A 26,969-nucleotide genomic window follows, 5' to 3' on the forward strand; every position below is an offset into this window, starting at 1 on the left:
AGTCCGAAAGCGGGTTTGCCCCACAATATTTGCTCATCCCAGGGTATTCAAAAACCACCAAATTGGAGGTTCTTAAAAAAAAACAAAACAACAACAACAGGGTGAGCTTGCTAGAGCCTGCTACCATGTGAACACCAATTGGGAGCAGGACCGATTTATTTTTCCCACCCAGATGTCTGATCTCCCCGCCAGACGTTCATTCAACCTGCCACTTAAAAACAACAGTCAATCAGAATGTGGGACACTGGGCATGCTCAAAGATGCTTGCAGCTGCCACTAAAAAACAACGGCCAATCAGAATGTGGGACACCGGGCATGCTCAGATATGCTTGCAATGTAAATACAGAAATCCCAGGCTCATGCGAAACAAGTTGGAGTATTTCCTCCTGGTCTTCACTGGATTCCTTCAAAAAATAGGCAACCATGTGAACAGACACCCCGGGATAAAATAGACCCAGGTTTTTAAAAAACAGTGGTACACAAGTATAATTTTGCCATGCAGAAACGACCCAGGTGGGATTAGATCAGGTATTTAGATTCTTTGCAGGTATTTTGATGCTCTTACAATTTCTATACCTGCACCATTGACAAAAGAAATCCAGTGATAGGTGTGATTGGCAAATATGCCTGTGCCAGATGCTGCATTTATTTTTACTTTATAGGTTGTGGGAAGGTATAACAGCCGTATTTATTTGTGTGAATACTTAGAATAATACATTTATTTACAAAACAGTTCTCACCATCAGTAACCTTCATCTTTGCTCCTTGCATCCTACCTTTATTTCTGAGTTGCACTTTGGCCTCACTCAGTAGCAACAAGCTAGTTGCCCTTTCTCATGGCTTCTTGCCTTACTGCTCTAGCAGCAACCTGTTCTTCCTCAAGCTTTGCATCACTTCCTCTTTTGCGCTGATGCAGCTGCATGGGGCTCAATGAACTCTGATCTTTCTGGCCAGCAGCAACCTGCACTTCTTTCCTCTCCAGACTCTGCCCTCTCTCACTTTTGGAGTACTGTCCAGAATCAGATCTTCCTCTTACTGCTGGAACGTGATTCTTGAACGTGATGTTGTAGTAAAGCAGGTAGCCGTCATTGAACATGTAGAGTTTCTCATCATTGGGATTGTAATTCAAGCTCTGCACAGTAGGCAGAATTTTCTCCATTAAGATTTTTATATTGCCTTCCTTGGCTGTATTAGTGTCATAATAGTAAAATATTAATTCATGTGTCGAATTCACTCTCTTCGTGGCATATAAGACTCCACAGATCATGAAAGTATTTGTCATCTTAGCCTTTGGTTGCGAGGTAATCCAAGGTGCTCCTACTCTTAAGCTGTGAGGGTGTACTTTCCTAATTACTACATTCCCATTGGCTAGTGTGGCACCATGAATCATCCACAGGCCCTTTTCATCCCCTGCCATGTCCATATCTTGATATTTAGTATCCTTATAGGAATACCAGTTATTAAAAGAAATGGGGTCCTGGTCCTCTAATTCCATCCTGGAGACCTCCATAGAAAATGGATCTGTCCTGCATAGGTCTCTGCTATCATAACAGTTGAAAAAAAACGAACCGTTGTAGAAGATCACACCACCCCCTTGGCCACAGTTCTTACAGCTGCCTGGGGAACTAATGGAAAGGTCATATTCCCGTTCAGGAGAGTAAAGCAGCATTTTTTTGTATGAAGCATATAGGCGGAAGGACTCCAGTGTGCGCTCATCTTTGTTCATTGGGAAAACCCAATAATAATCTTTTAATTTGTTGCCCAAGGCAAAATCTTTTCCCCAGGATCCAGCTTTGAAATCTTCACCTTTCCAGTTCAATTTCACCAGAACTGGTGAACTAACCTTTTGAAGCCCACCATGGTCACATGTACCTGTATAGGAATAAAAAGAAATTTATTCCCACAAGTGCATTCCACTTCAGTTTGTTCACAGACACCAAGTGGATGAAGAATTATTGGTCTCAGCCTGTGACTGTTGTTTAAGAAGTTCCTGGGTGAACTTTCTTCATTAGTTTTAGTTCTTGCTATGCCACTTATAATATAGTTATCCTTTTTTTTTTACAATGGGGGATCATTCCCATCCACATTTAATTTGACAAGAGGGGGAATCACGAAGGGGATCCCTAGGCACTCACAGGGAAGGAGAAGTCCCATTTCTTCCTCACCACTGGCTTCCCCCATCCCTGCTTCCAGGTCCAGACAGTTTCTTCCCCATGGCCAGTTCTGACTTTTCACCGCTACTTCTGGCTGCAGATGACAACCCTCCCCCATTTCTGGCTCATCTCCAGGCTTCCTGTTTATCATCCTCATTCTAGCTGCCACTGCTTCCTTTACCTCCTTTGTGCCCTGGCTACCTGCTGGCTGTCGCTAATTTTTATGCAACGTTAGCAGATGCTATGGCAAAATGCGCCCTAGCATCTACCCATTTGCTTTTTGTGATGTCTGTGTTGCTACTGTAAGTCAAAATGCCACTCAGTCTAGCAGTTTCCCTTTTGTGGGTATGTTTTTGGTGTGTGAAACTTCCAAATAAGACTCTTTCATGAAAGCCAGATTTTTCTGTAAAACCGGAGTTCCACCCATGCTTGTAGAGCCCTACATCACAGCCACTGGCTGGCTTCATATCTCAATTTGTCTAACTGCATGAGGGCCAAGTCTTTTCTATTCCATAAAGAAATCAATAATCATTTAGCTTGAAGTCCTCCTTTTCCCACTTAAGTTACTGTCCTTCTTTGTCCACATGTGGCTTCCCAAAGCCATTCAATGGAAGCTGCCCCTCCTGTGCCCGCGGCACTGAAGACTGCAGAGAGTTCTGTTGCTGTGTTTTGTTGTGTGTGAGATGGGGCATTTGCTGCAAAGGAATGTCATTGCGTCACATTCCATGACAATCAATGGAAAAGAGGCTTTACAGAGAAATCCTTTTCGCACTGACCTCTGCCAGTGTGGACAAGGAACTTGGATCCCGTTGGAGAAACGTTGGGCTTTGGGGGAAATAAGCACATGGGCTCCTCTTCAAACAACTCTCTTCACATTCCAGATCACTGGGGAGGGAGGAATGGGGAAGCCCAGGGTAGTTCCTGCCTACCAGAACAGCCACAAGACCTGACAAGACAGGAAGAAATTGCTCCTCAGTTCTCTGCTGAGGAACTGCTACCTTTCAATAGTCAAGAAAGGAAAGCCCTCCCGAGTTCCTGCCAGCCTGGCCAGGCCCCAGTCAGACCCTCCCATCTAAAAAACAACCCCTCTAGGCCACAGCATGAGCTCCTATCCCCATTCCTTAGCTTCTCCCCTCCTCTGCTTTCCTAGAGCTGTGTAGTGGGGGGGGGGTGGAGGGCGGCTTGGGACTATTGCCTGCCTCCAGTGCTCTTCAGAAGGCTTTGGGATGGAAGGGGGGAATGATCCAGTCAGAAAGATGAGAAAAGACTATGAAAATGCTGAGGTCTGCAGTCTAAACCCCACATGTCTTTGTAAACTTTCCTTCATTGTTTTGGACGTCTGGATTTGTGTTTTATTTTTTGTGTGTCTGTTGCATATAGAGGGAATGTACACAAAGGACAGCAATAATGTGGTGAAATATTAGCATAATCAGCAGGCTTTGAGTAATTCATTAAAATAATTGTGTATCTCATGCCTTTCCATGAAGTTCACTACATCTTTTTTCCCCTGCTGTACTTCTAACATAGAAAATTAAAATCAACTTCAGATGTCAAATCAGCAGTAGAGTGCAACCAGAAACTTGAAGGCCTTTTAAAAAGGTATTCACATACTTCCTAAATTTCTTTAACACTGGGACCAGGGCTACCCTGAGCAGACCATGCCTTCAAAATCAAAGGCAATGATCGGCTTCTAATCCAAATGAACAGATATGAATCATGTAAGAACAAGTCCCCCCTAGCATTGCTTTCAAGGGGGAGATTCAGATGCAGTGAACAGTTCCCTGACATAGACTGGATACAAACCATATACGCTTTAAAGCTGCATTCCAGAGTGTCTGGAATGTGATCATCAATGAGATGTTCTCACCTCTTATTAGCCCATTAAGAAGTAAGCTGCATATTCTGCAATATGGAACACACTGAATGATGAAATTTGACCAGATTTAGAAGGAACAAAACCATGGATGATGATTGCCACATACATAAACCTATATATTTTCATTTCTAATCAACAGTTAGGTGGCTCCTGGTAATACTCACCAAAAACAGTTCTTTCTGGCACTGATGCTTTGTCTGGCACTGATGGTGGAACAATGCCAATTTGTTCCTCACATTCTATGAGTTTTTTCCGAAGAGTATCGACCTCACGTTGTGCTGTGATTATGTTATTTTGGTCACGTGTTTCCATCGAATTTACTAAAACAGTCATACCACTGATCTGAAATATGAGATAGCACGAGTGTGATTTCTATTTCCCTGCAATCATAAACCCTTGAAAACAGAAGCATTCTTGTCAGATACAGAATTAGAACTAGAAACTGGAAAAGAAATTGCACTCAGTTCCGAAAGAAGTAAATTCATTACCAGCAAGACTGATCCTTTGAGATGCAGCCTACTACTCTCCTGCCCTCAAAAAATAAAGTGAAAGAAGGAGCATATGGGAAATGGTCATGAAGGTCTATACTTTGCAACAAGGCGGCTACAAGAGGTATTAAGAAATACTGTACACTATTTTGAATAAAATGTAATTAACAGTAGTCGTTGGGAACTACTGACATGCATAAATTAATCCTCACCCTGAGCCATGTGCTCCAGTGCTTGAGTATTCATAGAGAAAGTTGAGTTGCATTGAGGATCAAAAGGAATAAAACATTTTGTGTGACAAAGGAGATTTGGAAACTGAAGGACAAACCATATGTTACACTGGCACGCTTCCATAGCTTTCTGTCATACAAGTGTATCTCATGCAGTATCTCATATCTACCTGTTGCTACCTCTCATACTTTAGAGGAAGAAACGGAGGTTAAACTTCAGAGTGATTGTGATTAACTTTTTGATTAAATGCCCGTGTGGCATGGGTTCTGTGGAAACAGTACCTCATATGCTGTTGAATTGTCCTTTTTATGAGATAGGTAGGAAGAAACACATAATCGCCTTCCTGCATGGAAGTGAAGGCATTACAGATAAACAGAAGGTTATATATCTTTTAAACAGCCACAACTACGAGCTGTTGGAAGCGGTGGCTAAATTTTTAAATGGTGTTATTTTAACTCGTCAGAAATTGTAAAGTTGTAAGGGCTGTTATTATCTTGCTAAGTTAATCTTAAACAATTTATATGCCATTAAAGGTATTCGAAATCGAATCGAACTTTTTGATTACAAGATGCTGTTTCTAAGAAACCAGAGTAATATTCATTGTATATATTTAACTGCCTCCGTTTTTGAAACAATCTGTTGTGGTTGTTCAGGTGACTTAAACACTGATATTCCAAATTCTGTGCAGTTACCTTCTGTCACACAAGTGTATCTCATGCAGTATCTCATATCTACCTGTTGCTACCTCTCATACTTTAGAGGAAGAAACGGAGGTTAAACTTTAGAGTGATTGTGATTAACTTTTTGATTACAAGATGCTGTTTCTAAGAAACCAGAGTAATATTCATTGTATATATTTAACTGCCTCCGTTTTTGAAACAATCTGTTGTGGTTGTTCAGGTGACTTAAACACTTTGATGTTCCAGAGATTCGCCAGTACAGTTACCTTCTGTCACACAAGTGTATCTCATGCAGTATCTCATATCTACCTGTTGCTACCTCTCATACTTTAGAGGAAGAAACGGAGGTTAAACTTTAGAGTGATTGTGATTAACTTTTTGATTACAAGATGCTGTTTCTAAGAAACCAGAGTAATATTCATTGTATATATTTAACTGCCTCCGTTTTTGAAACAATCTGTTGTGGTTGTTCAGGTGACTTAAACACTGATATTCCAAATTCTGTGCAGTTACCTCCTTAATCAACCTGTTGATGACTTCTTTGTTTTCTGCAGAGGTTGCGTTCTCGCTTATCTTTTTGGCTATAGTGTCCAATGTAGTAATCTCCCGTATGAGTTTATTAAATTCCAGGTCAATATGAGCACCATAGTCCTTTGCATATTTTGCACGTTTGTCCAGTTCTGTCAGGTTTGCTATCCCATCAGTCACCACCCAATTGAAGGTATAAAGCTAGAAGCCAAACAAACAACAGTTATACTCAAATTACATGAGTGAGAGTGTTCCTGTCTCTTCTGTCTTGCCTTTAGTATTGGTATTTCAAACAGATCCTGATTTTGCTATTGCTGCTAAAAAAACAAAACAAAAGTAAACTGGAACCAGAAAATTACAGCAAATTGCTAGAGACTATTTTGGGGCTAGTTTACAATCCTAATGTCCTTTCAAACAAAATATATTAGATCATAAAATGCAATTCTGTATCAATTGTGGTGTTTGTGTGTGTGTGTTAGAATGACATTTGCCGCCTAGGCACAATTGTAGCTGCACATTACAGCCTGTAAGATGTACAATTTCCGTTAATTTGAAAGCCATGGCAGGGAGGGGAGGAATGTTCTTTTTTTCCTTTTTCCCCCGAGAACAAAATGGACATTTGGGGGGAATCAAAATATATGCGATACTCACTGTCCTTTCAAGCCTAAACTAATTTTACTGCTTTAGCAACACAAAATGCATCATGTAACTTACTTAGCATATAAAATTGCAATATTTGACATGTTTAATGGAATTTAAAAGTTATAAATGCATTACTTTTTTTTCTACAAGCAAAATTGCAAATGTGCCCAATACTTTAGAGAAAACTTCAGGCTGATGCTCTTATGCTATTTTAGCTGATGTACCTTACTTTAGAGACAGCTCAGTTTTCAATGTGCCTTTCAGAGTTTTCCTCTGAGGCTCTAGTCTAGTTCTATGTGTCACAGTAGTTAGAGGGTAGGGGGAGATGAAAAGATCAACCACAAGGTAAACCACAAATTAGGTCCAAAGGACAGAGAAGGTATGCAATAGTGGAAAAGCAATGGAAGCCCTGCATGCTCATCTCATGAAAATAAGGTATCCTCCAAGGTTAGGCTGACCAGCCGTCCCGCTTTTGGTGAGACAGTTCCGCCTTCGCACAATTTGTCCTGCGTCCCGCGGGTTCCTTCCATTGTCCTGATTTTTGGGAGGCTGTCGCACTGCCTTCTGGGGTGCAAGGTCAGCGCGTGCATTTCCCGTCATGTGCAGCCGCAGGAACACGACCTTGGGCTTGCCAGTTTTAAGCCCTGTGACAGGGTGGGAAACAGCAGTGCCCCAGAAGGCAGTGTGCTCCTGCGACTGCACACGCATGCGGCAGCGCCCCAGAAGGCAGTGCGCGCCCTGCATGGCTGCGCTGGCTGCGACACGCGATGCTGTAGTCATGAGTTATTCGCCTTACTGGGGCTTCGCTGTTTTGGCGGGAAATGGCAGCTCTGGTAGAAGGCAGTTGTTTCCTGCGGCTGCGCCGCCATGTGTTTCACCTTCAGCCTGGGTTCATGAAGTAATTCCATCTGGTCACCTTATCCAAGGTGCAGAAATACATCTTGGATTTAAGAGCTGTATATGCTTACAGCATTCCCACTTTTTTTTTTAAAAAAGTATTTTATTAATTTTAAAAAGAAAATATTTCATGAAAGGATTTTTTCAGTACTCCCCAAAATTTCCAATTTTTCCTTTGGAAAAAAATGGAAAAGGGGCTTAGCAATCCCCCCGCCGCCTCCAATTTTTTCAATTTTTTTCCAGGCCTTCACATTTCTATTGCTGAGCCTAAACAGCAGTAATTGTCCCCTATCCCAGCGATCACTGGCATGGAGTGTTTGGGCCTTCCTTGGGGGTCATCCTGAGAGGTTGGCTGTCTTGTTGGTTTACTGGTCTCCTAGCGCACAGGCAGATAGCCTGTTGCGGCTCTTGGAGGCCATCTCCGGTGGGCATTGCAGCACCCTAACCTGATTGGATTGGGTGATTTCAATGTCCATGCTGACTTGGCCTTCTCTTCAGTAGCTGCTGATTTAGTGTCATCCATGGCGATGCTAGGCCTCTCTCTGGTAAACACCGGGGATCGCACTCATCAGGGAGGCCACCCTCTGGATCTGATCTTCGCAGCAGGAGTGCATTTGGTCTTATCCTCTATTGATAGAGTGCCATGGTGTGACCACTATGTTCTGAAGGCCCGAATTGATGCTGCCGTCCCCCCCCCCCGCCCCAATCTAGGCGGCAGGCATATTTGGGCCTGGCTGCGGAGATTAATGGACCCTCAGTGGTTCAAGGACATGCTGCGGGAGACCCCACCCACTGGCAATACTCTTGATATGCTGGTAGAGAGCTCAGAAACCAGACTCTCTGAAGCAATCAAGCTTGTCGCTCCAAGACCCCCTCTTCACTCCCGTGCCAGATCAGCTCCTTGGCATACTGAGGAGCTGCGATGGATGAAACTCATATAGGATCGTCCTGCCACAATTGATACAATAAGGAAACTGGAGGGCCCTTGTAGACCACTTCAGTCGACTGGACTCCGATGACGTGGACAGGATTCTGGCAGCTATAAAACCTACCACTTGTTCTTTTGATTGGTGCCCTTCCTGGTAAGTGAAAGCCAGCAGGGAGGACCTTCAAGGCCACCTGTTGAATATCATCAATAACTCCCTTGAGCAAGGAGTTTTTCCAGGTCGGCTTAAAGAGGCAGTGCTTCATCTGCTCCTGAAGAGGTCTCGAATAGATCCATTAGATCTAGCCAATTACCGGCCACTCTTGAATCGTTCGGTTTTGGGCAAGATAATTGAGCAAGCAGTAGCGGACCAGCTCCAACAATTCCTGGATGACATGCAGGTATTGAATTCCTTCCAGTCCGGTTTTTGCACTTGCCATGGGACAGAGACAGTTTTGGTAGCTGTCGTGGATGAACTCTGGCTCCAGGTAGATTGCCAAGACCACCCAGGCTGCTTTTTACCATCTGCATCAGGCTCGGCAACTGGCTCCATACCAGTCCCATTCCAACCTAGCCACAGTAATCCATGCAACGGTCACCTCCAGATTCGATTATTGTAATTTGCTATATGCTGGTTTTCCTTTGTCCATGACCCGGAAATTAAAGCTCATTCAACATGCGGCAGTCAGGCTGCTTTCTGGAGTGCAAAGTGGAAACCGGATCACTTTGGTCCTGTACCAACCCCACTGGCTGCCGACCAAGTACCAGATCATGTTCAAAGTGTTAATGTTGACACGTATGGCTGCAAGCAGTCTTGGACCTGCATACCTATGGGACCGCCTCTCCCCATATTGCCCCACCAGGTCCCTCTGCTCATCAGAGGGAAACCTACTGGAGATCCCGGGCCCAAAGGAAGTCCGGCTGTCTTCCACAAGGGCCAGGGCTTTTTCAGCCCTGACCCCTACCTGATGGAATAAGCTCCCCGATGAGATCAGAGCCCTGTGGGACCTGAATGAGTTCCGCAAGGCCTTTAAGGAGCTTTTCCACCAGGCATTTCCATCTAGCCAGCCGGCCTGACCATTATCATTATTGGCCCCTCATGGGTGCAGTAGTGGGGGTGGGTTTTTGGCGCTATCTGTTAGTGGTTTTAATGTTTTAATGCTGACTGATGTATTATTATTGTTTTATTTTTGTAATCTTTAATTGCTGTTTGCCACCCTGAACCCTCTTGGGAAGGGCAGGGTATAAATATAAATTTTAAAAAATAAAATAAGACTGGACAAGGGCTGGCACCCAGAATGTATAGCTTGTGCTTTGACCGCGATGACCACCCATAAAGTGGTAAATGTGGGGTTCCATTCATTTATTTACTTCATTTGTAATCTGCCTATCTTACTGAAATCCAAGGTGGACTGCAAAAAAATTTAAAACAATACCATAAAAAAAACAGCGTAACACACAACATGTTGTGTAAATGCAAACTAGATTACAAAACTAGATTATAAACATTAGAACAGTGTTTCTCAACCTTTTCAACGCCATGGCACCCTTGGCCTCGCTCTTCATATCTCAGGGTACCCTTGAGGAGAACACCTAATTTTTAATTGATTTATTTTAATTATTAGTGATGTGAGAGACATAATAGTTTGTTCATTAATTAATGATGTGAAAATGAACACAATTTAAACTAATTAAAATTAAGACAATTGTTACTTATTATTAGGCATATGCTTTGGAGGTCCAGGAAGAATGGCGTATAGAAAGCCTCCCTTCCACTCGGCTGGAGCAAACTTGAAAGTGGTGATCCTGACTGTTGCCGCCATTACTCTCGAGTTTGCTCCAGCTGAGCAAAAGGGAGGCTTGCCTGCCGGCTGCCCTCAGCAACTCCTGGCCAGCTATGGAGGGTGGTGGGCGGGCGGGCCTCCCTTCCACTTGGCTGGAGCAAACTCGGGAGCAGTGATTGTGGCAACGACAGCCACCACCGAGGGTCTTTTTAGCTTTTTAATGTAATACACACCAAGACAGCAGCATCGTGTTCACTGAGAGGTTGGCAATATGGCACTGGCTGCTAGGATTTTCCTCTCTCTCACAGTTGTTGGTGCATGTGTTTTCTCAGGAGGCATGCGCAGTGGGCACCACAGCATGTCCTTTCCTGCGATGTGAAGCGGCTTCCCTTAAGCTGGTTTCGGGTGAGGGGTGGGGTTGAGATGCTTTCGTTTCATTTGTAATATTACTTGTAGCTCATCACGGGGGAGGGGGGGCGGTAGCGTTTCCCCGCGGTACCCTTGGAGGATGCTCCCAGAACCCCAGGGTACCACAGTACCCTGGTTGAAAATCACTGCATTAGAAAATAATGCAGGAAAGCAATAGGTTGGATCCAACCAGTGTTATTGTTGTTGTTATTACTATTACTAGTCTTTCTTGCTGAGACTCAAGACAGATTATAGGATACAAACAGATTACAGGATACAAAATCAGATAGCATAAGGCAACCAATAAACAATAATTACAGAATTGAGGAACAATTTATATTTTATCATTTGATTTCTAGGGCGCCCTTCCCCTTGATGGCTCAAGGCAGCTTACAGTAGTTGGTTCAACATATTCAAATTTGCAATCCATACATTGTAAAAAGGTGCTGTGAAATCAATCCAGAACTAAGAGGAATGAATAAAAGGAAAAGAAGGGGGATGGGGGAGAGAAAGAAAAAGTAAGGGGACAGGGGAAGGAAGAAGAACAGCAGAAAGGGAAAGGGAGGTGGGAAAGAGACACCAACTATGTTGGTACCCCATTGCTGCCCTTTACCATAGGCCTAATAACTCCATTTTACAGGCGCTGTGGAACTGTGACAGGTCCCACATAGCCCAGGTCTCATTCAACAGAGCATTCCAGCAGGCTGGAGCCAGGGCTGAAAAGGTCCTGGTCAAGGACAGCTGGATATTTTTCAGACATATTTGATCTATGCTTTGCTTTCTGCACTGGTTACTGGTTGAATTCTGGCTCATGCTCAAGGTGTTGATATTAACCTTTAAAGCCTTGAGGGGTCTGAGACCATTATATCTATGGGACTGCATCTCCCTATATTGCTTCCAGAGAGCATTAGGCTCTGCTGGAAGTGACCTTCTGGTGGTCTCTGGCTCCAAGAGCATCCAACTAGCCTTGACCAGGGCCAGGGACTTTTCAGCCTTGACTCCAGCGTGGCCCTGGCTGTTGAGGCCAGGGCCCCAAGGGACTTAATGCAGTTCTACAGGGCCTGCAAAATGGAAATGTTCTGCCAAGCCTTTAGCTGAGGCAGCTATGACTTTGTCCAACACTGCTGGCCTCCCAAAATCAACCCAACTCCCATCCTCCTTCTTCCCTTCCTCTTTTGACTTAAACTTCTACACTGGGAAGAGTAAGAAAGTGCAAATGAAACCATAGTTTTGATATTCCCTGTTAATGAAGTCTGCAGAAGATCTAACATATTATGTCATCTTTGAACTTGAAATTTGAAATGTTTATTGTCAAATGCTATGGATTTTTTGTGTCTATGTGTGTGTGTTTTTTTTTTTTAAATGTTAGCCATCCTGAGCCTGGCCTTTGGGCTGGGAAAGGGTAGGGTATCAAGTCTAGTAAAATTAAAAAATAAAAAATAAAACATGTATGATGGTCCCAGACCTCACAAGGCATTGAAGGTTAACACTAAAACCTTGAACTTGGTTTGGTACTCCACTGTTTACCAGTGCAGCTGGCGGACCATAACTAATATGCTCCCACCATGGCGTCCAGTAAGAGGCCACGCAGCTGCATTTGAACTAGCTGGAGTTCCTGGTTCAGTCTCAAGAGCAGCCCTATGTAGCTACAATAATCTAGCCTAGAGATGACTGTTGAATGGATCACTGTGACTAGGTTAGGGTGCAACAAGTAAGGGGGCTGCAACCTGGCCTGGTGTAGATGGTAAAACACCAGTCTGGCCACATGCCATGTCAAGCAACAACAGCTGTACTGACCAGCTTTGATCCAGTTGTCTCTGGAGATTGTCTGTGAGAGTCACCAAGGCTGTCTCCTCCTATAGCCAGAGAGGAAGCCAAATTGAAATGGGCCCAGTGCTGATGTGTCCTCCAGTAAAACTTGAAGCTGTTCCGCAGCTGCTCTCTCAACTGTCCCAAGAATGAAAGGTGGGACATGGTAGTTGGACTGATCAAGAATATCCCGAGATGGCTTCTTCAGGAGAAATCTTATCACTGCCTCTTTCAGCTACCTTAGAAAGATCCCTGAAGACAGGGACAAATTGATTATGCATCTCAGGAGGGCCTGCACACCATTTCCACTGGCTTTCACCAGCCAAGAGATACATGGATCCAACAGGCGAAGTGGTAGGCTTCACAACTGCCTGGATCCTGTCAGCATTGGACTGGGAGAGGTGGCTGAATTGTGGGCAGGACTTCAGAAAATGTGCACTTTCTCACCCAGATAGTTTGCTAATGTGTGTGGACTTCATTTTTCCCGAAAAGATCTATCAAACCAACATTGTGTGGATGTTAAAAAAACAACCTGATACACTTTGGAACCAAGGTAAGAAAAAAACCTTATATATTCCAAGGTATACTAAAACAATGCGGAAAGTGGATTATAACATAAAGACAATGCAGTAGGTGATACAATAATTACTGTACTGGACAACAATTCTATTTTATTATAAATTTGGGCTCCTGGGCTTCTCGTTTTAGTAAGTTAATCTCTTTTAAAGAATGCCCTCCTGAACGTTATGGTTTAGAACATTTAGCAGAATGACAGAAGCATAGGAACCTTTCTGTCCTCTTCAGGCAGGCTATTTCAAAAAGTGGGAGGTACCACTGAGAATGCATGCGAATGCGCATTTGCAAGAGGGGATCTTTAAAAAAACTTTGCTCAGATTAATGAAGCTGTTGGAGGGGAGCAAGGGGGAGAAGTGGTCCTGCAGTCATGTTGGTTCAAGGTTATTCAGGGCTTTGGTAGGTGATAACTAGAACCTTGAATAGGTTATCAGTAAACAATGCAGTATCTGCAGAATGGATGCAACATGCAAGTCCCAACTAGTGCCTTAGTAGGAACCAGGCTGCAGCATTCTGCACTAACTGAAGTTTCCAAGTTGTCTTTAAGGACAGACTCACATAGAGTGCATTACAGTTTTCTGGCCTGAGATAACCATAGCAAGGAACCACATGGTCAGATGATCATAAACAAACTGGTCTAAAAGATGCTGGTAGAATGCCTTTTTTTGGGGGGGGGGGCGGGAATTGCATAACTTGTTTCTCCAGTAATAGTGCTGGATCCAGCATAACCCCTCTGCTCTGTCAGTGAATGTAATCTAGACTCCATCAGTGATGAAAAGCAGAATGTCCCCCAAAACTTCAGCCTTCCCAGTCAGCATTATACCATCCTATCAGGATCCAATTTCAAATTGTTCACCCTTAACCATTTCACCATAGCAGAAAGGCACTGGGGTACAAGATATCTACAGCATTCGCAAGCAATCTGGATAAAGAAATATAGACTGGAGTATCATCAGCATATTGATGACAACCTAATCCAAATCCACAAATTATTTTTCCCTAAGGCAGGGGTAGGGAACCTGCGGCTTGAGAGCCGCATGCGGCTCTTCTGCCCTTGCACTGCGGCTCCACGAGCCGAGCTGCCTGCTTCATCCTTGCCTGCCCTGCAGGCCCCTTTGGCAGAGGCTGAGCGCACCAACTGCCGTCAGAAGCGGCTGGAGCCGCACCGGGCTGAGCTTCCCCTCTTGCCACGCCCTGTTGGGGATCGGGAGCGGGCGCTTTTCCGGGCGGATCTGGCGCAAGGCCAACCCGCCAGCTTCATCCTTGCCCGCCCTGCAGGCAGCACCAAGTGCCCCCGGACAGCTGGGCAGTGCCGCGGGCTTCCCCTCTCACCCCTGTTCGAGTGGGGCGGGCGTTTTCCCGGCGGACGGCAAGGCCAAGTCGCTGGCCCCATCCTTGCTCGCCCTGCAGGCAGCAGGGCAGGTGCATCCTTGCGCTTCTCAGAATGAGTGGAGTAATAGGTTAAAAAACCCAATATATACAGTGTTATCTTTATTTTAAATGTCAAAAATTATTTGCGGCTCCAAGTGTTTTCTTTTCCCGTGGAAAACGGGTCCAAATGGCTCTTTGAGTGTTAAAGGTTCCCTACCCCTGCCCTAAGGGCTTTACACAGAGATTGAATAAGCATAAGAAATAAGACTGAGCCCTGAGGAACCTTTCAACACATCCCATGCTGACAGCAGTTGGTCTCCAACAGCAACCCTCTGAGACCTGCCCAGAAGGAATGATTTAATCCCAGGCAGAATGCTTAATCCCTACTTCTGCTTCCCACCTCACAGCACCACCACAGAGCTTTTTGAGAACTTTCAAAAACTGGTGTTTCCCAATGGACTACTTCACAACATCATAAAGATAAATTAACATAATTTACTAGTTCCCCTGACTTTCCAGGTTTATTTTTTTAAGTATGTCTGCATCCTTTTTTTTTAGAGATACAAGGGGGAAGGTAGATCCTCACAATGAAAAGGGCTAGTAACTGTTTTTTTAACTACAAGTTGAAAATGTGAAGGTACTAGCAGATCATGGTAACAGATCATTGTACTGCTATTGTGCTATTGTGCAATAGCTATCATAGATTTTTGAAGCCCTGAAAAGTCATCCAATGGCAAAGCAAGACGGGGCTGAAAGCGGGGGATTGGGTGCATTGTGGGCTGGACTTCTGAAAATGTGCACCTTCCCATCCAGGTAGTTTTCTGGGATCAAAAGAGCTATTTTAAACAAGCTCAAAGGCTTGCACGTTGGTTAGATTTTTTACTTTTCTAATATTATTTATTTAAAACATATAAATGAAACTTCTTCTAGATACCTGTTTGAGGCAGAAAATAATTTTTAAAAAGCATTAAAAGTAATAAACTACCACAAACCGAGAGATGAAATCCTGTTAAATGGCATAAAACCCACCCAAAGGATAAAACAGTATAAAACTCAGCCAACGTATAAAAGCAGCAAAAAAAAAAAAAGATTGGATCCACTGGAACTCTGCCATAGGTGGGAGGATTTCCAGTCATGGAGTGTGATTTGCTTGACTAACCTTTCCACTGTAGTTCCTGCTTGGAACCCCAAGGAGAAACATTTGGGGAGATATTTTGCACCTCAGCATGAAAAAGGGATCTGAGAAAGTCATTCTCTGGATGGAAATTTTTTCACTACTGCGTTCAAGTTCATTGGGTTCAAGTCAAAGTGTAGAAACAGCGCAAAACCCAGATGGGGCATAAAAATAGCCTAAAACAACAGCTAACATTGTAAATGATTTTTATAAAATCATCTTTTGGCTAGAAGAAGACCATGAAACAACTGTAAAAGTTTTATTCAGCCAGCACCCCCCCCCCCCCCCCCCCGAAATATCACAAACTACTTTTGGAATGTCTGCTTATATTCAACAATCATTTACTATGCATCATGGGAGCTGTTGCTTGAGAAAGGCACATACAAAATACTGAGCACACAAGTCGGGCAGTTATTTGTATCTTGGTCTTAAAAGATAATAGACAAAACTAGGCTTCAAAATCAAACAGGTTTAATGCTTGGAGGGAAAGTGTTAGCTAGGATTAAGAGCATAACTGTTGTAATAAAATGTGCATGCTTCTTCATCAATTTTATACCGCCCCCTAGAGGATGGGGCGGTATAAAAGTTTAAAAAATAAATAAAATAAATAAATAAAAATAAAAATGTGCTCATCAGTATTGGCAACACTACCACTCAGATGGCTGCAAATAGGTTTCCTGCAGAGCTTCCATTGGGTTTTTGTGGCCTAGACTTTGTGGTGGGAGGGAAAATGGGGTATACATATGGCTATGTCCGGTGATTTGGTGAAGGAGGCCATGTCAGTTCCTGTGATGAGGAAAGGAAATTCATCTGTTCCTTGGAATCTGCTATTGTTACCTTTCACTCAATTAGACTTCTGTGGTGGCTATCACAGCCTGTATATTGTAGCCCATGATCTCCACTATTATGGGATGATAAGCATGTGATGATGACAGACATCATAGCAAGAGCTGCCCCTTACCTTGTTCAATATATTCTGTAAATGATCGGTCAGGTTGAAGTAGTCGCCCTCCAATTGTTCCACTTTACGTACAGGGAAGGAAACATGTGACAGCTGTACGCTACAAATACACTGGCCACTTGCATCTTTCACTCCTACTACTTTCTGGATGTGGCCACCATGGACTATGACCTGGTAAAGTAGATAGAAAATTGGAAGTATGACTGGGGGGGAAACTGTGGGTCATTCTTTCCTCCCTGCAAGCTCATACATGACATCCAGATACTAAGGTTATCACAGAGACACCTTTGATGTGTGCATACTAGGAAGCTGTATCTGCTTAGTTTTAGAATAAGTCTATTGGATTTTTCTTGAGTCTTCTTAGCTTAGAAGTGGTAAGTAGAAGAGCACTTGCCCAATTTCTGTGTACTGTCTCTCAAGCTGACCTTCTCTACTAAATGGCAAAAAAATGCCTTGTTTCCAATTGCAATTTACAGTTTCAGCCTCAAAGACTGTAGTTTGCTTTCAGGAATTCTCAAAGCATTCACATTTCTCTGAGATGGCTCACTCCCAAATTGTTCCTTCCCCGGTCCATGAAAACTCCAAGGAAGAACCAGGAGGTCATGTTCCTTGGTACCTCTGTACATACTCACTGTAGTGCAGAAACAAGTCATAGTGGGAGTAACCAGTTCAATAAATGAAAGGAGCTTGGAAATACAAGCCCCTATTTGCTGGCAGAAGAATATGACATAACTTACTGTGCTTGAAAGTAGAATGATTGAACTATAGTATCTTAAAAGTGCAGCCCCACTTGAGTAAACATACATGGTGAAACTGGACAGAATTAGCTAATTGTAACTTTACAGGAATATTGTAATGCACTCTACTTGGGGCTATCCTTAAAAATGACTTGGATGCTTTGTTCATGGAAGCCTATCCATTGTTCTGCTTTTCCTTTGAAATGACTAAGAAGGGTCAATCAGTCCCATCATAGTTGGCTCTGCAGTTCTGGTTGTTCTTGCAGATCTTTTGGGGAATATTTCTGTCATGCTTGTTAGATTCCAACTTCCAAAGTCCCATACTGGTTGCTACTTAATTTGTGCTTCTGCCTTTTAGATAATTAGCTAGCTCATTCTTTATTTAAACATCTTTATGCCTCTTTTGCATCCAACTGGACCAGATACTATCTAATGCATTTTAGCTCTGAAAGTATATAAATTAATCCTTGCTGGATCCTTTCAGTTACTAAACCAAAGAATGTGCTAGACTAATGCAGAAGTACCTTTTAACTCCTTGGACAAGTCTGTAGACTGAGATGCCCTATCCTACCCCACACCCTCCGAGTTTCAGCTTCTGTTTATTATCAACTTGTAGGCACAAGATGCAGCATGCCTGGTATACAAATATAGCATCTCATCATTATTATTTCATTCTTAATCCATCTACAGGCCACCTGTGTATAGTATCCAAGCAGATGTCTCTGTGTTTGAATCTTTGTAGTTTGATGCAAATTAGCAGGTGATTCACTTTATCCTCTACAGTCTAATCCTTGCCCATCCCAAAGCTGCCAGAGCCTGAGATCCCCTCTGGGATCAGATACTTACAAAGGAAGCCACAAACAGCAGCAGCTGCAAAAGTATCTTCATTCTTACTAGAGTTTGTGATGTTTGCACGGTAGCTTGTACATGCTTTATAGCAGGGAAGTTGATAGGAGAAGGGGCGGTATAATCCTGATTGGGATGTTGCCAGTAGAACTGGACAAAATGTTACTATCTTTCATCTCACCTGCATACATATGTACCTTCCTTCATAAACAATTAGGATTGATCAGATAAAGAACAAAAGCTTGTGGCTCTGTGGGCGGTACCTGGCCACTTCACAAACTAAATCTTTTCTACATTCTTAAGCAGAAAAAACTTTGAAGAGCAAACTGTATATTATTTAATATTTATATAGAGAGTTAGTATAGCTAGGAGAACGGTTAGTATTGTTTAGATCTGTAGGGCTGTTGCTTGTACTTGTAATTAGTTTAGTGGATAGTTTAGTGAGTTATGTAGTTAGCATTGTAGATTTTTAGACTAGCTTTTAGGCGTAGTATATATGTTGTATTAGTGGCTAGGTGGGTAGATACTATTATAGCTGTGGGTTTAGCTTCTAGATTAGGTTGTAGTGGTTTAGTTGTTGGGTTGGGTATTTGCTGACTATTAAGCTGATTGTCCTAGGTTAGGATGGGAGGGAATTGTGGGGGCGTAGGGGTGGAAACTTTGGGGCAGGGGATCCCAGTACTTATGGGATGGAGTAGATGTGATGGTAGATGGAGACCATATGAGAGATGGCGGGCAAGAAGCAGTTATGCTCGCCTGCCTTCTGACCTCCGATCTATCCAAAGGAATGAGGGCTATGGGGTTCAGGCACTCCCTGCTCTGTCCTTGGTGTTGAGCAATGCCAGGTCCATTAACAATAAAACCGTTATGCTCCGAGATTATCTTGGGTCTCACCAAATGGACCTGGCTTGTATCATCGAAACCTGGGTACGTGATGGCGAGACGGTGGCCTTGGGTGAAGTCTCACCCCCAGGTTTCGTGTGTATCCACCAAGACTGAACACAGGGTCGGGAGGGGCAGTGTTGCAATGTTTATCAGAGATTCGATCCCCTTCAGGGCTGTCCCAAGGATCACAGGCATGGAGTGTGCTGGCCTGGAGTGGATGGCCTTGGAGAGGTTGGCTGTCTTCCTGGTGTACTGGTTGCCTAGCGCACCAGGGGACAGCCTGCCACAGCTGCTGGAGGTGGTGGCTGACTGGGTGCTGTGGTTCCCCAGACTTATTGTTTTGGGGGACTTTAATGCCCGTATCGATACTGCCTCATGTTCAGTGGCTGTGGATCTAGTGTCATCCATGGTGACGCTAGGCCTCTCCTTTATAAATTCTGGCCCCACTCATGAGGCAGGTTGCACCCTGGATTTGGTCTTTGGGTCAGGAGTCGATATGCTCATGTCCTCTGTTGATAGAGTGCCATGGTCCAACCATTATGCCCTGAGGTTTCGGGTGGACTTGACGCACCAACCCTGTCTAGGCAAGGGGCTGATTTATGCCCGCCCACGGAGACTTATGGATCCTATTGGATTCCTGAATGCTCTGTGGGACCCTGAACTTGCTGGCATCCTTGATTGAGGTGATTGCCCCCCGGCATCCTCTGCGCCCCTGTTCTAGACTGGCTCCCTGGTACACCGAGGAGCTGCACTGTTTGAAGTGGGAGCTCAGATGTCTAGAGCGAGTGTGCAGAAAGCCTTGCGATGGAGCTGCGCGATCATCTTATAGGATGCTTATGAAAGCCTATGAGATGGTGACGAAGAGGGCGAAGAGGGAGTACTTCTCATCTTCTCTCGCATCCGCTAGCTCCCACCCAGATCAATTGTTTCGTATTATTCGGTCTCTTTCCTTACTGAGTTCAAAACATTTCCAATTGGCTCTTAGCTGTGAGGCATTTATGAGCTTTTTGTGGATAAAATCATGTTGCTCCCCCATGATCTTCCTGCTACATTTGCTACAATTAGCGAACTGGAGGCCCCGTTGCTGTCTTCAGGCCCTTTTTTGGACCAGTTTCTCCTGCTCGCTGAGGCTGATGTTGACAGGGCCCTAGCTGCTGTTAGACCTACTACCTGTCCTCTGGATCCATGCCCCTCTTGGCTAATTAAAGCCTGCCGGGAGGAGCAGTGACCCCATGTTGAATATCATCAATTTCTCCCTTGAGCAATGAGTGTTTCCTGGTGGTTTGAAGGAGACAGTGGTCCACCCACTCTTGAAAAGACTGTCTTTAGATCCTGGTGATCTGGCCAATTACCGCCCCGTTTCAAATCTTTCATTCCTGAGGAAGGTAATTGAGAGTGGTGTTGGAGCAGCTTCAGGGCATTCTGGAGGATACATTGGTGCTCGATCCCTTCCAGTCCAGCTTCCGTGGTGGGCATGGGGTCGAGACCATCCTTGTTGCTGTCATAGATACGCTCCGCATACAGCTTGACTGAGGTGGATCAGCACTGCTGGTATTGTTAGGCAGCGTTTGATGTGGTAGATCATGAGCTTTTGTCCCACTACCTGGCCGTTGCTGGAGTGCGGGGCATTGTCCTTCATTGGATTGTCTCATTTCTCTGGTAACGGTGTTGGAAAGTGTGGTATGGGGGAATAAGGCTTCCCAGTGGTGCCCGCTTCATTGTGGGTGCCCCAGGGAGCATTGTTATCCCGCTGTTTTTTAACATCTATATGCAACCGCTTGCTCAGCTGATACGGAGCTTTGGCCTGATCTGCCATCAATATGATGATGACACTCAGCTCATTCTGTTGATGGAGGGTGGGCGGCAGTCACTCCTGTGGCTCTACAGCATTGTTTGGAGGCAGTTGCTGGTTGGTTGAAGCAGACCAGGTTAAAATTCAGTCCACTGAAGATGGAGATCCTTTGGCTGGGCCATAGAGTGGGGATTGGGGACTTTCAGTCGCCGGTGTTGGAAGAGTCTCTTTGGCACCAACCCCTTTGGCTTGCAACCTGGGAATCCACCTGGATTCATCTCTTTCAATGGAGACTCAGGTGGCACATGTGGGCCTGGTTGCTTTTTTCCATCTTCGGCAGACCCAGCGACTGGCCCCCTACCTTTCCCGGGCTGACCTGGCCACAGTGATCCATGCAACCAGACTATTGTAACTTGCTCTATGCAGGCCTTCCCTTGTAGTTCACCCAGAAGTTGAAGCTGATCCAGAATGCAGTAGCTCATCTCCTCCGGGGAGGGGGGGGGCTCTGTTAGAGATCACATCTCCCCCATGTGGCGCCACCTGCACTGGCTCCCAATGGAATTCTGGATCGTTTTCAAGGTGTTAGTGTTGACCTTTAAGGCCCTTCATGGCCTGGGGCTCTCATACCTGCGAGACCGTCTTACCCCATATGTCCTGACTCATAAGAACATAAGAGCCTGCTGGATCAGACCAGAGTCCATCTAGTCCAGCACTCTGCTACTTGCAGTGGCCCACCAGAGACCTTTGAGAGCTCACATGCAGGATGTGAAAGCAATGGATATAATAGAAGAACATTGTTTAAAAACCTAGAAAATATGAATATCCCCTTGTTTCAGTATTCATAACAGGAAACAACTTTTCATCATCTTTTCAACGGAATAAACCTTTGGCAAAGAAGATCTAAAGTGGAAGCTATGTCACAAACTAGGAGGATTGAAAGTACTTTATCTTTCCTAGGCAATTATCTACTTCATCAGTTGTCCAACAGAGCACATCTGCTGTTCACCTGCTGGCGTAGGTAGTCAAGTAGGAAATCTCATGTTCTTTCAGTAACTTCAGTCTCAAAATGCAACTGAGCTGATTTAGGAAGCTGCTAAATAAAGATTAACTTAACTGCTTTGAATTAATCATTCACTCCGTTGCCTATTAATCTGTATTGTTAATTTACATAAGCTAAAATGATGCTGCAAAGAATAAGTTTCAAAAAGACTAGAAAGATCTTGGAACACTACGGGCTTACAAGGTATCCCCATCAAGTCAAGTTTCCCAGTAGCACAGAATTTATCAGACACATTTTAGACCTAAGTGGGTGGTTATGCAGGAGATGTATGAAACAGGGAAATGTTCTATGGCAAAATTTCATTGCTTGATTGGAGCAACTAAAAGTGGACTGGGCTGTTCATTTACAATATTAGGAAAAATACAGCAGCTATAAGAATGAGAACAAAATTAAGTGTATAGCTCTTTAGCAAAATAAAGAACTACTTTGCAATGGGACCTTGAATGCTAAGAAATCCCCTTCTCTAGTATGAATTTTCCCACTGACGCATAAACTCAAATTCCCAGTATCTTCTGTGTAAAAGGCAGAAAATTATTGCAGGTTTTGAGCTGGTCCCTCTAGCTGGCATGTATGTGCTGAAGAATTATAGTCAGAACTGGAGCACGGGTGAGAGATTCTATATGAAAGCATTCTTTAACTCAGTGGACTCAAGACCTCATAGCTGTGATCAAGATTACACTGCAACTGTAAGTAATGGCTACAAGATATATGGCAGGGAGGAAAGTAATTCAGGTAGTTATAGATCTGTTAAACAAAACTTCACTAGCCTCTAGGGCAGTGATGGCAAACCTTTTTGAGACCGAGTGCCCAAACTGCAACCCCAAACCAACGTATTTATCGCAAAGTGCCAACACGGCAATTTAACCTGAATACTGAGGTTTTAGTTTAGGAAAAATGGTTGGCTCTGAGGCGTGCATTACTCGGGAGTAAGCTTGGTGGTAAAAGGTGGCTTTGCTTTGAAGCAACCATGCAACTCTTCGAACGGGTGACTCACGACCCTAGGAGGGTTTACTCAGAAGCAAGCCACATTGCCAGCAACTGAGCTTACTCCCAGGTAAAGGATCGCACTTTAGTTCTTTGCATGAAAATCAGTGGGGTTTAACAGTGCTTAACAGGGTTACCTACACGGCTTCCCCAAAACTAGGTCTTTGGTTTAATGCTAATAATCGAGCCCAGCGGCCCAGGCCAGCCTAGATGTGTGTGTGGGGGGCAATTTCCACCCCACATGATGAACTCTGTGCGTGCCCACAGAGAGGGCTCTGAGTGCCACCTCTGGCACCGGTGCCATAGGTTCGCCATCACTGCTATAGGGCCCTTAGATAAATAATAAAGAACAAAAAAATTAAGGAGATCGTATGCCAGGCAGTACAAAGCTACTAAAGGCTAATTTGATACAGATTCTTTCATTTTTGTTGAGATAATTATTGGCTTTATGGTCAATGGAAACTGATTCAGTCATACTGTTTGTATTTTGCAAAAAATGTTTTGTGTAGGAAGCAAGGGAATGTACTATAAATTGGTAGTAGAAAAATTGCCCTGACAAGTATCAAGATGATAAAGGACTGGGTAAAGTGGGGGAAGGGGAAAAAATAAGTACTACAAACTAAGAAAACAAACTTGCAAGACACAACGAAATATTTGGGGGGCGGGGAATGTTTCTCAGTATTTGGCTCTATTTGATTCAATATTGTTAGTGACTGTGGATAAGGATGTGCCTCTTTATCACACCTTCTTTCCACTCACTGTATAAAGCCCTCAGCCAAGAAAATACCTTGTAATTTCCCTGCCTTGATGGTACTGTTGCTCCTGTCTATGGATGACCTGTTTCCTTATGACAAAAGTAAAGTGAGAAACAAATGCATAATAGGAATGGAGGTAGCTCAAGGGCTTTAGTGCTTGAATGAGCTTGCATGGTTAAGAATGTGGCAAATTTCAGTGCAGATGCTATGGTACAGAGGTATAGATTATACCATCACTGAAGAAAACCTTAATGTTAAATGTGACTTTGATGAATAAGACAACAGCTGCTGAACACACGACATTTGCCAATGTGGCAAATTGCACATTATTACCAATGTGGGATGGATTCAGACAACCAGCCACTTGAAACTAAATGGAAATGCAATCATATGTCACATGATCACATGATCAAGACTAGCATTACTAGACTCAGCTTAAACAAATATCTAAATGGCTGAAAAAGGCTGCACTGGTAACACTGACATTTGTGACATATTTACAGTAATAACCACTTGCTCTTACAGCTAAGCTATCAGCACTTTTCAGTGAGAAAGTGCCATGGATCTCCAGGTCATATAAGGCTGTACAGTGGCGTATGCTGGAAATGGTCTCTTGCTGCAAGCTTCATGTACTGTGCCTAAGCGCTGCCAGATGCCTAAAGGTTTCTCTACCCTATTAGTGTGGGCTGATGGTTACAATTAGTATATCCACCCTGGGTAGGTTTAATACTTTCAGTGCCAGTGAGCAATGTTCTCATGGAGGTGGATGCTTATAGCTTTGTTCATACTGGGCATGTTCTTCCCACAAATGCTATCATTAGAATTTTTAAAAGTGTGGAGATACTTTGTTCTTTCCTTTTGAAAAAACAAGAACAACTAATTAATGAGATAATGAAGACTACTTTAATGCTTGAATGATCCAGCCAAATATTTGTTGTAGGACCATGTGTCTAAGGCCCAGCAGAAAATAGGACTAAAGGAAATAATGTAAAATACTGGACAGGTTCTGTAAGGTGCATGTTTCAGAGATGCTGCAAGGAAAAAAAAGGCTGGATGTAGATTTAGCAGGAGATAGGAAGTCAGCAAAATAATGAGATAAGAATACAGTTCTCAAAAGAGAGAGAGGAAGACAAGAGGACTGTAAGGAATTCCATAGAAGCAGAAATAAAAGGCTTTTTGGTGTAAAAGACCGTTTATTCAGACATCCTAGAAAGCTCACGTACACGACGTGGCAGGAATAAGATCTCCCGCCAGAAGCACAGGTTATAACTCTGTCCATCCCATCCCCCCTCCCGGATTCCCATGGGAACGGAGTTCTCATCTCTCTCTCAAGAGATAAGGACTCCACAAGAGAGATGCTGGCCCATCGCCTGGGTTATAGAATGTGTCAAGGCCAGGCGGCTGTCCCGGCCATCAACACCATTGAATCCTTTACACCTGCCTCCCTTTAAAAAAAAGACTTTACTTTCCCCAGGCTTCCAGCGGAAAAGGTACGATGGAAAGCAGAAATGAGGGTGGGGGCGCCAATATTTTAGGAATAAACCCATTGATTATACCCAGAGGAATATCCCACCCAAGAGACTAAATATTGCAAGCCGCTATGATTAAAACGAGAGTCCAGGATAAGCGGCCACCTCAGTAATGCTTTGTGGCCACATCAATTATAGTCGGTTGGGGAGTCTCTCCTCGCCGAATTCGCGGCCAGGCATCGGAAACAGAGCCTCCCTTGAGCAAACTGGAATGGAAGACAGGATGGATACTACTTAGAGAATTAGGCAAGTCCAATCGAGACAGTGATTTATCATTAATCACTTTAGTAATCCGAAAAGGTCCTACCTAAGTCTTTGCCTAGTTTTGAAAAATTTATGCACGCCCCTGGAGATTTTGAGTAGACAAATACACCCAGAAGCTACTTCACACGAAAGGGGAAATCTGAAAGGTGCTTATCCGCTTGAAGTTTTGGGAGTCTTTAGCCTGCTGCTGTAAGAGGCTGTCTGGACCATTTTCCACCCCTCGGCCAGAGATGAAATCCCACTGCTGAAACTCCTCGAGGATTCAAGCGCCTCATAAAGTTATGCAACGGAGGGAAGGACCGACTGGTGACACAATTCTCGAAGGGTTTTTTTTGTACCGCTATGAACCGCGACATTATAGGCGATTCTGCCAAAGCAGGAATTAACTCCGCACTCAATTGTCTTGGTGGTAGTTGGTGCAACAGCCGCAAATACTGCTCCAGGGTTCTGTTCGCTCTCTCCCACTCACCGGCCACTTTGAACGCGTGGTAGGGCTGCAACCGGGCTGCCCCCCCCAACAAAACCCAGAAACGCTTTCCAGAACTTTGAAATGAATTGGGCCCACAGCGGCCTGGAGACCACCTTATAACGGGCTGAGTGTGGTGACGATAACATGCTGGAATGAACAGACGCTGGGCCTAACTTAGGAAGCCGAGGGGATAGGAAGCACATGGGATGAAATGGGCTTGTTTGAGAAAATAAGTCCCACCACCACCCATAAGACCGCGGTTGCCCTTGACTTTCTGGCAAATCCGCATTAAAATCCATGGAGATGACTTCCCAGGGCGGAGGCCACCTCGGGAGAGGCTTCTAACAGACCATAAGGGTTTCCGAACGGCCTTGGCTTCCGCACAAACAGAGCAACCTTTAATATATGTCTTGATGTTCCATACATCGCTACGCTCAAAAAAAATTGACGGGCGGGCCAAAATGCAGAGTTTTTAGAAGCCAAAATGTCCAGCCCGAAAGGCATCATGACAGAGCCTCGAAGAACTGCTTCACGGAGGGGGGGGGGAGGCATCGCATCAACAATCCCCCCGCCGCCAAAACACCATTCTCCAGGCGCAATTGGGAGTCACCTTCTCCGCTGGTGGCTCAGGCAGCCCACGCTTCCCTCGAAGTTCCCGGGTGAGGAAAGGAGAGACCAGGCTGGGAATGGGTGGAGACGAGGAGTGGGCGTCTGAGATCGGGTGACAGCCAGCCCCTAGTTGGGAGGGGAGAGTCAGTCGCAGCTGGAATATCCGTGAAGGCGGCTCCACCCTCCCCGGTAGAGGCTAGAGTGCATCAGCCAGTTTATTGGTTTTTCCGGGGAAAAATGGACAGTGAAAGAGAAACGAGAAAGAAATCGCCCAACGGAGTTGTTTTATGGACATCTTGGAGGGGTGGGAGAGGGCTGCCAAGTTCTTGCATCCGGCCTCAATGACTTGGAAAGTGGGTAGTTAGCCCCTCCAGCCAGTGGTGCCAAGTGGAAAGTGCTACTTTGATGGCCGTGAAGTCTCTCTTTATCCCCTACAGTCCAGTTGAGCTCAACGCAATCGAAAATTTCTTTGATAAATAAGCAGCACGGAACCAGCCTTATCATCTTTATTTCTCTGCAACAGGGTTGCTCCAAAGCGC

At 44.4% G+C, this 26,969-nt stretch overlaps 1 protein-coding gene across 1 annotated transcript; it reads right to left on the bottom strand.

The window, feature by feature from the left end:
• Positions 1-616: 616 nt before the first annotated feature.
• Positions 617-19,376, bottom strand: LOC125426251 (olfactomedin-like). The gene is made up of 5 exons (XM_048484512.1): positions 19,338-19,376; positions 16,501-16,671; positions 5,942-6,157; positions 4,194-4,371; positions 617-1,872 (listed from the first exon to the last, which is right to left on the bottom strand). Exons 1-5 carry the CDS (start codon positions 19,374-19,376, stop codon positions 821-823), a joined length of 1,656 nt encoding a protein of 551 aa, XP_048340469.1. The 3' UTR covers positions 617-820.
• Between the last annotated feature and the right edge of the window lie 7,593 nt (positions 19,377-26,969).

Source organism: Sphaerodactylus townsendi, linkage group LG02 (genome assembly GCF_021028975.2).
Source record: "Sphaerodactylus townsendi isolate TG3544 linkage group LG02, MPM_Stown_v2.3, whole genome shotgun sequence".
NCBI classification, from domain to species: Eukaryota; Metazoa; Chordata; class Lepidosauria; order Squamata; family Sphaerodactylidae; genus Sphaerodactylus; species Sphaerodactylus townsendi.

Bases quoted from the DNA above. Each gene is read 5' to 3' on its own strand.
- LOC125426251 (XM_048484512.1), bottom strand. From the start codon at position 19,376: ATGGATGACACTAGATCCACAGCCACTGAACATGAGGCA. The intron at 16,672-19,337 runs GTATCGATACGG...CTACTTTACCAG, and splicing joins CAGCCACTGAACATGAGGCA to GTCATAGTCCATGGTGGCCA. The intron at 1,873-4,193 runs GTGAGTATTACC...ATTCCTATACAG, and splicing joins GCCAGAAAGAACTGTTTTTG to GTACATGTGACCATGGTGGG.